Genomic DNA, 16,075 nt, shown 5'->3' with positions numbered 1-16,075 from the left:
TATGGCCCGTGCCCCCACTCCTCCTCCTATGGTTCTGCCTCACTGGCAGTGCCCGCGAGCCTCCCTCACCTCCTCCCACTCTTCACCCCTACATCCGATCCAGCAACCGGCCCTGTCCATCCTCCTCCATGCTGCTCAGATCTGCCCACTTCTCTCCATCCCCACTGCCCAGTCGTGGCCCCCACCCTCCCCCGCATCTCTCTCTGCCTCCATGGTTGTCTTCTGCCAAGCCAGTTTCCATCCTGCAACCACACCCAGCTTTCTAACCCAAATCTGAGCGTTTCCCTCCCCTACTTTGAAACCTTCCATGACTCCCCAGTGCCTGAGGGTCACTGTGCAAACTACACAGAGTGGCCCACAGCGCCCTTCGCAGTCTGGTGCCTGCTTCCTCTCTAGCATCTGCAGAACCGGGTGAAGCTAAAGGGTTAGCACGTGGGCTCTGGGACCACACTTCCTGCCTCCGCCTCTTCCTGACTGTGAAACTGGGCCTCAGTTTCTTCATCTGTCGAAAAGATGTTAAGTGAATGCACAAAAATGCTGTTTTTGTAAATCAAAAACGGTCTACTGCTCAACCTAATACTACCAGCACCCAACTCAGAGGACTGCTGGGAAGATAAAAGGAATGCTAGTGAGCATGCTCAGCTGGAGCTGCCTGGGTCATCACCACCATCATCTTCCAGGGCTCCTCCCCCAGAGAGTCCTCCCCTTGCTTTCTCACACAGACTCACTTTGCACAAGCTGTTCCCTCCCGCTGCTCCATTCCTATTGCCTAGTTACCTAACTGCCAACCTTTCCTTGCACATCGGCCCCTCCAATAAAATCTCCACCCCCCACAACCTCTCTCCACTCTGTCCCAGGTCTCATCAGGGTTCTTCTCTGGGTTCCTAAATTTTTTAAACTGACTTCACTTCTCTGGTGAGCCCCCGGTGGGCCCGCCCTCCTCCTATCGGTTTAGTGGGGTAGATCCTCCCCAAACTGGGTTGGAGTTAGTCAGGTGGCCGAGGCTGGTCGGACAAGCCCCGCGACCCGGAGCTCCACCTCCGCCAGGCCCCACCCGCTCCGCCCTCGCCAAGCCTCTGGCCACCCTTGCCACGCCCCCCACCCGCCCCTCACCCGGGCAGGTCTCCGCCCCGCCCACCCAGGCCTCGCCGCCCGCAGTACCTGTAACCGTGCTGGTGGCTGGCCGCGCGTGCAGCGCCACGTCGGGCTGCGGCACGGACTGCGGGTGCAGCCCAGGCACCTGCTGCAGCTTGGGCAGCGACATGACCGCCTGGCTGCTCTCGGCCGGCGCCGGCGGCACTAGCAGCGGCTGCTGCGACGAGGCCGACGTGGGTGGCAGGTGAGGCGGCCGTATCTTCTCCGCCATCAGCTGCTCCTTGATCTTGTTAATCAGGACCAGGTTGTCCAGCTGTGGGCGGGAGAGGAGAGGGACTGAACGGACTTGGGCAGCATCTGGCCCCTTCCCGGGCTGACAGTCCCCCGGCAAGCCTCTGCCCCTCTCCCCTTGCCCTGCAGACTGCAGCCAAAAACCCCAGGCAAGGCAAAGCAACACGAGAGGGAGATTGGCCGGAGGGGTGACGCTAGTCTTACCTGGCTAGGCATGGTGGGAGGCGGGGGCCAGAAGTAGGGGTTGTTAAATCGAGGTTCGGCCATCCTGCAGGGAGAGAGCGACTGTCTCAGGGAAGAGGCCCCTCCCTCCCCACCAGCCTGGGGCCAGCTGCCCTCAGCTGTGCCCACTGGAGCTAGGCCAGAGTCTGGGATCCCTGCCCCATGGGACCGTCACCCCGCAGCAGAGCAGGCCTCCTACCAGGACCAGGGAAGGACAGCTCCATGCCAAAAAGTCTGGGATCCACCTCTCCCTCAGTGGGCCCAGAGGACAAAGGTCACACACAGACCAGAGCACTCCCAGCACCAACCCCCATCCTCCATACCCCAGAAGGGCGTTAGGTTGCAAAGCCAACCCCATGGGCCCACGAATTCCCTGCAGAAGCCCCCCACCCCAATCCACAGACGAACAGGAGTTCTGGGGTGACTTTGTAAATGGCACAGAGCAGAGGCAACTGCACACCCCCAGTCCCCACCCTTGTAACCACGGACCCCTCTAGTGCAGACAGTCTCATCAGAACACACCCCCTTGTCACCAGACACCCTCTTTCTGAAAGGCAACTTGGCAGGTGACTTACGAAGGCCCAAATGATTATTGGCCTTTGGCCCAAGAAACTGTACCTCTGGAAAGTTCTCTTTAAAGAAACAAGCGTGGCCATGAGCAACACGTCACCTACAAGAATGTGTCAGAACACCGTGCACAGGAGGGGCCTGAGGGGGCCTGAGACCAGGGCAGTGTGGGGCGCGTCCATAGGAGTTCATGACGATTGGGTGGCCCTCGCCTCACAGGTCCCACGGCAGGCCTGGGCAGCGAGTCAGAAGGCCTTTCCACCCACGGAGGAATGGAGAACGGGCCCTTCAGAGCTGTCTCAGTTCTCCAGAGGGTCTGAGCCTCCCGGTGACCCTAGAGTCAGTGACTCACAGGGACACGCTGGACAGGGGCATCCCACCGTCCCGCTTCCCACCCAATTCCTCCTGTTCATCTCTCTCACAGCAATGATTAAGCACCTAACTCGTATCACCACTTAAGTGAACTTGTTTCTGTTGGTAGGCAAGACCAAAATGAAGTGTCTTCAACCTCTTTTCCCAGCCCTGCCAGCCCGGGACGCCCCTCCTGGACTTGCGGACAGAGGGCTTCAGGAGGAAAATCTTCAGTAAGGTGGTCGTCTAATCTCAATGCACTAACAAAGATCTTCCAGATGAATTATCTCCTACGATCTTTACTTGAGGAGAGGGAACAGGCGGTATTATAACCCCGTGTTAGATGAAGAAGCTGAGGCTTGGAGAGAGGGAAGAGGGCTGCTCAACGCCGCAGGCCTAGGCTGCCAGAGTCAGGCCTAGAACCCAGATCTGTGCAGGTTGGTTCCTCCAAGGAATTTGCTTTGCAAACTCGAGTCCTCTGGGGGGCAAATATCCACATGCTAATAATACCTATATGCAAAAACCCTGTCCCTCACTTCCAGCCTGCGGTGGTTTGGGTCTGAGCCTGGCCAGGCTGGGGATCCAGGTGTCTTCCTCTGGGGTGGCCAGGGCAGCCCTTGCCTCTAGTGGCCCTCCGGCTCCCCCCACCCACAGGCACCCAGCTGCCCTTCCCTCTACCCATCCCTCGCAGCCCCACACAAGCACTTCCTGCCTGGAGTTCTCCCTGCCTGCTCCAGACCCCTGGGACTTCTTTCCCAGAAGGACCTCAAAAGAGTAATAACAGTGAGGAGGCTGCCAGTCACCAAGTGCCTACCTGTGCCAGGCACACTGATGCTAAAAGGCAGGTACTCTCATCATCCACATTTTACAAATGAGGACACTGAAGTTCTAAGGGGTGGAATGACTGAGTCAAGGTCACACAGCGAGAAAGCAGAGAGCTGAGATTCCCACCCTAAACCACCTGTCTCCCAAGTCCAGCTCATCTGTCCCTTGGCTGTTCTGGCCCAGAGGTTACCAATACCGTGAGCCAAGTGACAGGATGAATAAATAGAAGAATAACAACCGTTAAAGACAGCCCTGGACAATTATCTGACGCTGGCCGTTTACGAAGCTCTTCTGTACCCACTGGCGTCCTCAGCAGAGCCCCGGGAAGCAGGGAAGAACTCTCAGCCCCATTTCACAGAGGCAGAAACCAGGGCACTAGGGGGAAGCGCTCTGCTCCAGGCCGCACGGGTGGAGAACGGGAGGGAGCGCGGGGCTGCAATGTGGGGCGTCAGCTCTCTGAGCACCGGTCTTCCTCATCTGTGAGTGGGATTAGACAGTCCCGGTCCAGGGCTGCCCACAGCACCCAGCTGTTCCTCAGCTAGTTCTGGGGAAGCTGTCCTCTCCTCCTCCTCCTCTTCAATTTAATGCCAAGGTCAGGCTTCCCAAAGCCTGACTCCTGTCGGAAAGGTATGGGGAAGGGGGCTGTTTGCCTAGGGTCCCATAGCTGCAAGAGGACATCTTCTCTGCCATTGGTCAGGCCTCTGGCCAGGCAGGGACCACCCCTCGCCCTGGTTGGGCAAGTGGGCCCACAGAGGGGAAGACTGCCCTGAGTCACGTAGTCCGATCTGCAGAGCCTCTGCCTAATGTCCGCATCCTTCTCTGGCCTGTCTGAAAAAACCTAATGATTCAGTGGGTGACCCTGGCCCTGGTGTGTACCTACTGCGTGTCAGATGCAGGGAAGGCCAGTGGGGGCAGGGCAGAAGCAACACTTGCTGAGCTCCTACTGAGTGTCAGGCACATTGCTAGGTGTGCACCAAAAACATCTCCTGTGAGCCCCCGGAAGGCCCGAGAGGTGGGTGTCCACCTGGGCAACCCTGGGACCTGCACGACATGGGGGGCTGTGGCAAGGGGGCAGGGAGAAGGTGGCCAGGGCAGAGCTAAGCTGCTCAGACCTTGTCACAAGGGAGGGTTTTTAAGCGGGAGAGCCTGGTTGGATGTGTGTTTAGGACAGGTAGATGAGGCAGAGGGCACTCCCAGCAGAGGCAACAGCCTGAGCAGAGGCCCGGAGGTATGACAGTACACGGCAGGTTTGGGACAGTGAGCAGCCACCACCGGCATCGGAGAGCTGGATGTGGTGAGGGAGTGAGAGACACAGGCCAGCTGGCAAAGCCTTGAATGCCGTGCTCAGGAGTTGGGATGGATGCTGGGGGTGAGAAAGCATCAGGAAGTGTGCTGAGTCAGGGGAGCAATGAATCCAAGGGGACCGAGTTCAGAGGCAGAAGCCTGAGGACAGTGCCAGGGCCCTGGGGGACGGAGGCCGAGGAGACTGGGTGGGCGGGGCCTGAACGTCCACAGCAGAACAGGCAGAGGAGACACGCTGGCAGTCGGGCAGGACACGCGCGCTGGGCTTCCGGCCCCGGACAGAAGCCTGGGCTCCAAGCTGTGCATCCCGAAACACACCGCACTCGCCGATCCTTGCATGGGGCAGGGGTCTGGGGGTTTTGCTCTAAAAGGGCAAAAAAGTCGGATGGGTAGACGAATGAAACACCTCCTAGAGCTGCCTCTGAACGCAGCATCCCGACGGCCGTGGGCCCTTCCACCCGTCCGTGCATCAACACATCCACTTGCTCTGAGCACACCCCGGGGGCCAAGCGGGGAGCCAGTGCGGGGGAGCCTGAGGCAAGCCGAAGAGCCCTGCCCTCCAGGAATCCCACACTAAGTGAAGGAAGGAGAGAAATGACCCAAGTTTCTGCAAAAAAAAAACAACTTTTGCCTATGAAACCTACTATGTGCCCCCAAGAACCTCCTTGTGGTCAAAGCCCACAGGCCACCTTCCAGTCCTACATGGCATCCCTGCCAGCTGATCTGCCCTTTGGGAAGATCTGTGTGGCCACTGACCCCTAGGTCCCTCATCTCAGTCTCTTTCACAGCGCCCCCGCTGGGCTGCTGAGAGAAGGGCAGGAGCTTTCTCTCTCCCACTGACCTCAGTACTTAGGTGGGCCATCCACCCTAGGACTTTAAATACCAGCCAACCCCCAGCGCTCCGCCTGCAGCCTGGGCCTCTCCCTGGAGCTCCAGGCCCAGCCTTCCAGCTGCCTCCCCAACATATGCCTCTAGCTGTCTCACGGGATCTCAGACTCGGCAGGCCTCCGCCAGACTCGGTCTTCCCCTAAGACGGGCACCTCCTGTAGCCATTCACTCCCAGCTCCAAGTGGGCATCCCCATCTGCCCGGATGCTCCTGCCACGCACACACATCCATCCACAGCATGTCCCCTCCCTCCCCGCCCAGTTCACACCACCGCCAGCCGCGTCCTCAGGACCCCTCTCCTTCCCACAAGCCCTAGCTACCATCGCCTCACCTGGCCCACAGAACCACCTGCTCTGCTGGAGGCCCAGCGCACCGGGGTTCAAATGTGGGCTCCAACTCACCAGCTGTATGATCTTGGGCAAGTCACTTGCTTCTCCTCCCCCAAGTAAGGGATGAGCAGCCCAGAGTCAGGGTGGAAAGAGAGGATCAGGGAGGGCTTCCCGGGGGAGGTGATGCCTGCTTTGGGTCTTAAAGGATGAGTGGGAGTTAGCCAGGCAAAGGAGTGGGGAGCACTCCTGGCAGAAGCAACAGCCTGAGCAAAGGCCCAGAGGTGAGACTCCACACGGCACGTGGGGGACGCTAAAGCATTTCGGTGTGGACGAGGAGACAGGACTCGAGGCCAGAGACACCGGCCAGGCCCGGACCCAGAAGGCCAACTCCTGAGTCCTAGGCCCGGGGTCCGGACTGGAAGCAGTGGGTGATGGGGTGGAATCTGTGGTCTAGAAAGCCACCTCTGACTGCGGAGTGCAGACAGAACCAGAGAGGTCAGAGGTGGAGGCAGTGGGAGGACATCCATTAGGAGGCCCCCAGGGAAAGGGGGGGGACAGGCAGGGGCCAAACCTGGGCCAGGCAGGAGAGTGACCAAGGAGGCCTTGCTACCTGGCTGAGCGGGAGGCCAAGGAAGTGTGTGCAGTTTGCTACCCACGGGGTGGCCAGGGAGGTCCTCTGGAGAGCAATATGGACGAACATGGCCACAGGAGCATGCAGACAGACAGACAGCACCAAACTCAGACACACAGGACAGACACGGACTTGCAGCCCCAAACACGGACAGATGGGGACACACACAGCCACTCCCATGAGCAGGAACCCACAGCTGCCAGGACACAAAGTCACAGGCGGGTGCTGTTAAGTGGGTGCGTGCACACGGCCCCCAGCGCAGGCCCAGGGGGAGGCCACGAGGGGTGCTCAGGGAGGCTGGGGTGAACACAATGGCTGAATCCCCCAAAGAACAAACCCCTCATCGACAGATTTCAACCTGCCATCACAGGCTGCTTACCTAGGGTGTCCTTTCCCACTTGGTGAACTTCTACTCATCCTTCAAGACCCAGCTCAAGTGTTCCCTCTTCTACGGAGCTTTCCCTGAACCCCCAGCCAGTCACTTCCTCTGTGTTCCCAACAGCACCTTGTATACGAGAACAACAATAACAATAATGACCATAAAATGGCAGCCACCATCGACGTCAACACCTACTATGTTGCCAGGCACCGTGCTGAGTGTGTCACATGCATCATGTCACTGAAGCGTCCCAAGGACCCTGTGAAATCTGCATTTCACAGAAGAGGAAACGGCAGCTCAGAGAAGCTGAACAACTTGCCCAAAGTCACACAGCTAGCAAGTGGTGGAGTCAAGGCGCCGCCCAGCACTGCAGCGCCAGTCACACCCTGGTGCAGCGATCTGCTTCCCGGGGTGGCTTCCCCACCAGGCTATGAGCTCTCCCCAGGTAGGGCTGGTGCTCACTCACCTCTGCCATTCCAGCATCTAGCCCATGGCGGCATCAGAAACTCTTTACAGAATGAAAAAGTATATTCATGCCAACTGCCTTTTCCGGAGCACTTACAACGGGCCAGAAACTGTGTCACGGCTCTTTACAGCCATTATTTTACTGTTACAAGGGGCCCACGATAAGGAAACTGAGGCCCAGAGAGGTTCGTTAATTTGTCTGAAGTCACAGAGCCCAGTGTGGATTTGAAACCAGGTCTGTTTGTCACCCTGTCCGAGGAGGTGGCCTTTGAGGCCAGCCTAGCAATGCTCCACGAGGGGGAGCTGGGGGAGGGGCACTGTGGAAGGGGTACACCAGGTGCCAGGCCCTGCCACCCGGGAAGCTTGAGGCCTAGACAGACAGACAGACACAAAGAGGACGGACAGCCCAGGGTAAAATGTGCCTAGCCTCGCCCACTGCAGAGCAGGGGGTGTGGTTAAGCAATTCATGCCTCACCCCCATCCCCAGCCCATCCCACAGACATTAAAAAATGAGAATTGCCTAGACCCTGAGGCCACAAAGCAAACGGGAGGGAGCAGAACCCAAAACTGTCCGGACACTATGATTACAAGGAGGCAAAAATAAAGACCTGCGTCAGAAAAAGCAAGCGGCAGGGAACCACGCCCAGAGAGAGGCTGGGAGTGCTGGGGGAGGCGGCTGGAACTGATCTGATTTTTTCTCTTTGTTTCTCTGATTTCCAGATTTTCTGTAATATTGTTTGGTTGCTTTTATGTTGAAAACAATAAATTCATTCTTTAAGAATTGAAAGAAAGAAGGAAGGCAGGAACAGAGGGAGGGAGGGAGGGAAGGAAGGATGGAAGGAAGGAGGGAAGGAAGGAGGGAGGGTGATTAAGAGGTGGGGGAGGGGAGGAACAGATGGAGGGTCTGCAGGCAAGGAGGAGTGGGGAGAGAGGTCAAGGTGAGCTACTGGTGGACACTAAATGGACAGTTACACGCCCGGTCCTGCACAGCCCAACCCTCCAGGCACACGTGACCTGGGTAGAAGGTGGTAAATGTCAATAAGGGCCACCTGACAGAGGGGACATGCGACCTGCACTTTGAAGCTGGTTAGGATTTCACCAGGTGGGGAAAGAGTGTCTCTACCCCCCTTCCTACCTTGGTCCAGCCCCCCTTCAGCTACTGCAAGAGTCTCCTCACAGGTTTCCCCACCTCCGCCCACACCCCCTATTCCATTCTCCTACAGCAGGCACTCTATTTCCAAAATATAAAACATAAATGGGACCACAACACTCTCCTCAGAACCTTCCCTGGCTCCCTACTTCCCTCCAGAGAGGGTTTGGGTTCCTTAGTCCTTTCACATTCGGCCCTTGCTGGCCCCTCTGGCCTCCCCGCCCCACCAGGCAGCGTCCTCCCCGTGCCCTTCTCACTTCCCCCTGGAGCCCTGCGCCCTCCCCGTTTCACGGGTTAATGACGACTTATTCCTCTTATTCCTCGGCCGGGCCGAAGCTCACAGGCTATGACCTCCTGAAAGCCTTCTGGAACCTCCGCCTCCACCCCCAGGCTGCGTTTCCGGGCCTCTTCTCTCCGCTCCCTTCGTGCCCTCCACTTCCATCAGCAGACACGGAGCACCCCACTTTCTGCCCGCTCGCCCATCCGCCTCTGCTGCGGGCAGGTTCTCTGTGAGGGCACAGGCACCGCTGTCACTTACCTCCAAGCCCCACACAGTGTCAGATAAATGTCTGAATAAATGAATTGTCTGGGTGGAGGGAACTGAAAGTGTCATGGCCTGGGTGGAGGAAAGTCCCTTCTCCCTCTTGTGGGTCCCTTCCACTCACCCTGGCACCGTGCTGTCCCCGGCGCTACACTGTTTCCTATTTCCTGTGTCTCAGCCCTATCTGCCCAAGCGATCTGAGGAGGGGCCGCTCTGAGACAGGCCGTGCGCTATAAGGGCCCACGGGCCAAAAACGGCATTAACAGCTAATAACCACAGAAAATGGTCCTGCTTCCCAAACAGTGAAAATGAATGTGTGTCACTTGTTAAAACAGCAAAAAGAAATAAGAAAATGATAACGCCGATGCTGGTGAGCTTAGGGTGAAATTGGCACTCTCATTATTGCTGGGAGTATAAATTGGAGCAATCATTCTTGAAGGCAATCTGTCAATAATATGTCCTAAGTTCTAAAAATTTTCAGATGTCCTGGCCTACCGATCCCATTCTGGGCCATCTATCCCTAGAAAATGCCCCAAACGTAGACAACGTTTTAGGTACAAAGCTGTTTGTTTCGGTGGTTTCTTACAAGAGCAAAAAACCTGGAACATTCGAAATTTTAAACAATAGGGGGATGGCCCCGTAAATCATGTTCAACAGTGACACAGTCCACAGTCATAAATAGCAGGCGATGTTTACTGGCATTGGGACGACTTATTTCATAGTCACATCAGCCTTACAAGGAACCGCGGCACAGGGAGACTAGGTAACGTGCCCACAGTCGAGCAGTCCACGTCTAATTTGAACCTAGAAAGTTGGGTGCCAGAGCCACGCTTTCCACCTTGACGCTGGGTCTGTTAGAGAGAAGGATCAAAACCACCCTGCAGTCATTTAGAAAATGCTTGTGATATGACAGTTAGGGGTGGGGGAAGGGAAGTTTTTAAAATTGTGTTAAGAGCAGTGACATCTACATAAAAACTAGCTGCTGAGAGAAAAGAGGGGAAGGAAACACGAAAATGCTAATAGCGGTAGTATTTCAGGCTTCTCTGGTTTTTCTAGAGGGTGGTTACGTGACTTTGATTTAGGGACTATTTTTAATAGAACTAAAAGTTCAGCGGGCTTTGACCAAGCAGAGACACCCCGAGCCGCCCACAGCCCCATGCGAACTCTGGCCTCGCGCCCTCTGGGTTCACCCAGGAGCAGAGAGGGGCTCAGAGAGGGGGCTTGCCCAAAGTCCCACAGTGAGCCTCACACCCAACCCAGACCCCAACCAGGGAGTCCTCCTCTTATCCGGAGGCTTCAGGAAGGAGGAGCAGACCAGACAAAGGAAAGCCTGACACTCTCTCTCCTGCTTAAATCCTTCTTGTGTTCCCATCACTTTGGAGCACAGTTCGAACTCCCAGCACGGCACCCAGGGACCTTTGCCCAGGAAGCCCTGCTGGCCATGTGCAACCCGACAGGTACCTTCCTCCCCAGCCTCACTACCTGCAGGTTCCTGCAAAACTACTTGCTCTTCCGCCACTGTGCCTTTGCACGGACTGTGCCTTTGCACGGGCTGTGCCCTTCCACTCGGCAGTCATCACCCAGCTGAAACCCTGCCAGGCTCCCATCAACCATCAAGTCAGCTACGCGTCACTGCCTTGGGAACCCTTCCTGGTCGCTGCCCCTCCAAAGCTACACAGCTGCAGCTCTTCCCCTGAGCTCCCACAGCTGCCTGGGCTTCCCCCACCGAAGCGCTGACCCCATTGTCCTAGAATCGCCTGGTTACGTGATGGCCCAGTCCCCACACAGCGGGAAGCTCCCCAGGGGAGCCTGGGTCTGGTTCTCGGTTACAACCCCATGACCTAACTGGGCCCCACAGCTCCCTCTCGCTTCCTTAAGTCACTTTCTGACCTTCTCCCCAACAGGAATTCGGCCACCCTGTTACACATACCCACTGCGCCCTGCATCCTCCCTGCCTCACCTTGGTATCCTGCCCCTAAATACTCCCTCCGGTCCTGGCCCACAAGGATGGAGCCGCCGCTGTAGGCCCAGAGTCAAGTGCTGGCCACAGAGTAGGTGCTCAAGTGCCTAGTTCACGCTAGGTGCCTGATAAACGTTCACTGAGAGGATCAATGAGAGGAGGAGGTCTGTCCATGTGGGCCCCAAGGCTGGCAAGTTTGCCAGGAGACTGAGAGAGGGGCAGCACGTGCAAAGGCATGGAACACTGCTGCCTTGCTGGGATGCAGAGGGTTCTCACACACGCTCCCGGACCCAGAGAGACAACAAGCTTCTGCTGGGGGTATGGCTGGGCTGTGGGGAGGGAGGGGCGCGGCATTCCGACAGGGGGAAGGGAGATGTCAGGAGAAGCCAGGGAAGAGCCGGCCAGGTGGGAGGAGCTGAATGTGCAAAGGCCCAGAGGCAGGGAAGCTCAGAGCACCACGTGTGGTCTGCTGCAGGTTTAGTGCAGAAATTCACAAGCGAGAGGGAAAGGTGACTGGGGCAGTTCAAAAAAAAACCAGAGTTCCAGGCTAAGGGGCTCGGATGAAAGGCTGCGGAGAGTGGGGGAAGGGATGGGCAGTCCCTGAGTGGGGAAGGCCAGGGCCAAGGTTTTCAACGAAGAGGTCATGATGGGGCCAGAATGGTGCCCTGGAAGGGACAAGCAAGAGGTGATCTGGCAGGGACAAGCTGAGGTTTCCCACCTTCCCAGGGCCTTGAAACCCCCTGGTGCTCCAAGGCTTCCGGCTACCACCCCTCTGCCCTCCATGTGCCCCACTGCATGCGGCCCTGAGCCCTGAGCCCTGAGCCCCAGCTGCTGCACCCCGCCCCAGCCCCAAGACCCAGGCCAGCCTCCGAGGCTTGCTCCTGGGAGCTTCCTGTGAGGAACGGGGCTCCCAAGGGTCCTGGATCCAATTTGGGTTTCCGCAGCCCTGCGGGGCTGGGAAGGGCTGTTTCCATTGTGACTGGTCAGAGCAGGAGGGGGCTGATGTCTGGGCCCTGGTCCGTGGGAGCAGGGGTGCTGCCCCTCCCATCCCACTGCCAGCCACCCAGGGCCACCCAGAGCTACCCAGGGCAGTGACCCTCACCCTCGCCGGGAGCCTCAGTGCCCTCACTTAGGAAATGGGTCATGACGCTCCTCTCGGGCCTGCGAGAATGTTCTGCAAGCTTCAAATACATGCCCTTCTCTACTTCCATTTCCCCTGGGGATCCCCACGGGGAACGCCTTCTGCCATGAAATGACAGCAACAGCAATAATTGTCACTGAGCACTTCTTCCATGTCAGGCGCTGTTAGACACTTTACAAGGATTTCTCCCTCAGCCTCCTAGTGACCCTGTGAGGTGGGCAGATGCTGTGACCATTTAGAAAAATAACACATTCAGGAAGATGCTTGAAACATCAACAAACAGCTTAGTGACTTATTACAAAGCCCCCACCCGTGTCCCTTCTCAGCTGCAGTCCCCTTGCATCCCCCAAAGTTCCCACCCTCCTAGTGTCTGTGGTAACTCCCTCCTTGTTTGGGGGCAAGACTGAGGCTCAGAGAAGAGTGGACGCTGCCCAGGGCCATGCAGCTGCTGAGGGCCTCGGGCGCTGGAACCCCCTGCCACGGGCCGGCCGTGTGGCCTTCGGCAAGTCCATTTCCTTTCTGGGCCTTCGTTCCTCTGCTACAAAACTGATTCAACTAAACCACAGCCCTGAATCTGGGGTCCTCTGAGGGGCGGTGTGGCCACTGACGGGTCAACAGTACAGATTCGGGGACAAGACAGTGTGGGTGGAAGCCCCAGAGACGGTTTCCAAACTGGGGGTGACAGCAGCATCTCCACTGTGTTGCTTGTGAAGGTTAAATGAGTGAAAGTCTTTAGAAGACTGCCTGGTCCCCAGCGAGGACTCCGAATTAGCCATGGTGGTTGTTGGCGGTTGCTTTGTTATTAGGTTCTCTGAGGTGCCCACATTCCAAGGACCCACCTGGAAATCTGGCCGAGCAGAGCCGTTACCCCACCTGGGGCACAGGGAGAGCCACGTCTGGGGTTAACTCAAAGCAGGACAGCCCGCTGCTGAACCCCAGCTGTGGCCTGGACCTTCAGGAACTCTCCAGACAGGGCTGTGGGCAGGGAACCTGGGCAGAGGGTCACAGCCTGTTCTCATGCTGAATCTCAAGACCCCCGGGGGCAGGTCAGACAGGGCTCAGGGCTGCTGGGATGGTGGGAGGAGGCCAGCAGACAGCAGGCCCTGAGCAGCAGGGCAAGTCGGCAAAGGAGGGTCGGGCTGGCCAGAGACCGGGGTGGGGAGTGCCTGGGGTAGACACTCGGGAGGGGTGAAGAGGCCAGAGAAGACCTACTACTGGCCCTGCCAGACCAGGCCCAGCCCGCCCCCGCCGGTCTCTTATACCCTCTCCCCAGGTATGGTCTGGGAGCTGCCCCCTTCTCCCTGTGCCTGACTTCCCACCTCAGGGCCTTTGCTCGGGCTGCTCCCTCTGCCTGCATGCCCTCAGCTGGAAACCTTCTGGCCACGTTCAGCTATCACTTCCTCCCAGAAGCACCCCTCCCCTACGGACACCGTGACCGTCACTCACTATACTGCAGCACATCGACAAGGATGAAGCTATGGGGAAGCCGTCATCACAGAAAGGCAGTTCCTTCCCAGCACTTGCCAAAATCTATAACCACATCGTCATCCGTGTGCGCTTCTGTTCAACGTCTGTCTCCCTGACCTGGACAGGAACTAGGTCAACCTTCCTCACCTCCACCCCCAGCACGTGCACGTGGCCTGGGATATAGTAAATGCTCAAGAAACGCTGCTGACTGACGGCGGGAGAGGGAAACGAGCTGCAGGCTCCTCCCTGCACACAGGTCCAGGCCGAGTGTGGGCAGAGACCTGGGGGGGGGGGGGGGGGGGACGGGACCATGTGCACAGCCCAGGACATGAGGCTACACCCTCACAGTGTAAATGGATGTGCATGCAAGATATGCCTACGTGTAAAAACACACGTATACAAGTAGGCCTGCGTGCAGAAGATAAACGTGGCATGTACCATGCATGGGAAAGTACATGAGGGGGGCAGGTGTGCAGCTGTCTGTCGTTTCCCGGGAGGGGGCACACAGGTGTCTGCACGACAGCCCTGCGAGTCAGGAATGTTCCCCCCGTTGCGGAGGTGAGGAGGTGGTGCCACCGAGGGAGCTTCCCCAAGGAGGCCTGCCCCTGCCTTCGCACCCCAGGCACACACTGCGGCAGCCTGTTGGCACCCTGCAGGTGGGGGCGCGCAGAAAGCCCACCGGGCCAAGCACCTCGAGATGTGAGTGACCTTGGACAAGGCCCCCTTCCCGCTGTCATCGCCACAACGGACAAAATGAGGCTCGACTGGATCATCTATGAGGTCCACCTCTCTCCAATTAGACTTCAGACCTCAGATGGCTCTCCAAGAACGGGGGTGTGTAAACATCGTCATGCAGGCCTTCTGGGGGCCACGTGGAGTGGCAACTGTCCTCTTTCCCTGAGCACACCAAGCCTGCCCAGTGCCCCGGGACCACTGCCTAACATGGCGCTACAGAGACAGGAGGAGCTCAGGGTGCGTTCTTTGTACACACCATTCGTTCGTTCGTTCACTCACTCATTCATTCATTCATTCATACATTCAACACCACGCACCAAAGCCGTCTGCCTTCCAGGAGCTCACAATCCAGTGGGGAGAGAGAAGCGACTGAAGTCACGAAACCGTGAGGACAAGAGCACTGGAAACCATGACCCTCTCATCACTCCGCACTTTGTAAAGGATGTCTTTCCAGCAATGACAACTGTCTGACAGGGGAGCATGGGGAACCTGGTGAGAAAGGAGCCCCCTGCCCCTCTGGCAGAGGTCAGGGGCCCTTGTCTCCAAGATGTGGAAAGAGGCTCCAGCTGTGTGCAGGGGCTGGTGAAGCTGGGCTTCTCCTCAACAGCTGTGGGAGTCTGAGCAGGAGCCCCAGAGTGCTGGGTTCAAATCCAACAAGGCCCTCGACAAGCTCTGTGGACTCTGGCAAGTGGCCTAATCAATCTGTGCCTCGGTTTCCTCATCTGTAAAATGAGGGTAATGGCAATGAGGATTACATTCATTAACATTTACAAAGCCTAGTAGGGCAGGGCCCGACACGCAGCAAGAGTCCCCTTTGTAAGACTAAATCCCAGATCCAAGCGTGTGAACACTCCAATGTCAGAGTTTCTGAGGCGGAAAGCTTCTCAATGCTAAGATTCTGGGGTTGGAAGAGTCGGGGATTCTTAGATCCGGTGATTTAATCATCTCATTATTTCCTAACAACAGCCCGGAGCCTCCCGAGGGAGGACAGGGCAGAGTTTGGTGTCACTTCATCTCCCAGGCGCTGCCAAGGCAGCCGCCACACCTGGGCTCCCCACACCTGGGCTCCCCGGCACTTCCTCGCCTACAGGAAAGCCCGGGGCCTACTGTGCTGGAACCGCCCGTCCGCCTGCCCGCTCAGTCGCCTGCGTGGGGCTGAAGCTCATTCCCGCAGTGCAGACAGACAAGCAGTGCAAATGAACAAATAAATGAGAAAGTTTCAAACACTGATTGAACAGCCACAAGAAAAATAAAAAGGAGCTGATCTGACCAACAGTGGCCGTGGGAAGTTATTATAGAGCAGTGGTCGGGGAAGCCCCTCTGAGGAGTTAATATTTGAGTGGGAACCTGTAAAACAAGAAGGTGCTGGCCATGCAAACATTCAAGGCGGGGGCAGGGGGGATGTGCAAAGGCCCTGCCAACAGGCTTTGCAAACTCGAGGTACCAAAAGAAGCCAGTGTGGCTGGAGGTGCTGAGGCTGTGGGGTGGGAGGGGGTGGGCAGGGGAGCTGAGTTTGAGGGGTGGGCAGGCCCAGACCTGACGGGCCTTGTAAGACTTCGGATTTTTGTTTTTCTAAATGCCTAGGAACCATCAGAAAAGTTTCAGCACTGGAACGACAAGGCAGAGCAGGGCTTTCAGGGTCCCCAGATACCATCCGGGTCATTCTGAAAACACCCCAATAGTTTTCAGAATCAAGGTAGAACCTAGGTCAGCAATCAACATTCCTTATACTTCAGT

At 57.3% G+C, this 16,075-nt stretch overlaps 1 protein-coding gene across 4 annotated transcripts in view; it reads right to left on the bottom strand.

Moving 5' to 3' along the window:
* Window positions 1-16,075, bottom strand: part of ZNF362 (zinc finger protein 362) — a 39,474-nt gene that overhangs the window by 19,923 nt on the left and 3,476 nt on the right. For 3 of the 4 annotated variants that reach the window (XM_036025731.1, XM_028511688.2, XM_036025732.1), the window contains exons 2-4: window positions 6,880-7,005; window positions 1,591-1,654; window positions 1,162-1,408 (exon numbers count right to left, since the gene is read on the bottom strand). In XM_036025731.1, coding sequence (XP_035881624.1) covers window positions 1,162-1,408; window positions 1,591-1,654; window positions 6,880-6,917 — 349 coding nt within the window. In that variant the 5' untranslated portion in view covers window positions 6,918-7,005. The remainder of the gene's footprint in view (window positions 1-1,161; window positions 1,409-1,590; window positions 1,655-6,879; window positions 7,006-16,075) is intronic. The other variant, XM_036025733.1, reaches the window with a different exon arrangement.

This window comes from Phyllostomus discolor, chromosome 5 (assembly GCF_004126475.2).
Source record: "Phyllostomus discolor isolate MPI-MPIP mPhyDis1 chromosome 5, mPhyDis1.pri.v3, whole genome shotgun sequence".
Lineage (NCBI taxonomy): Eukaryota > Metazoa > Chordata > Mammalia > Chiroptera > Phyllostomidae > Phyllostomus > Phyllostomus discolor.
The sequence above is the reverse complement of the archived record's forward strand: the minus strand, read 5'-3'. Positions and strand labels throughout refer to the sequence as shown.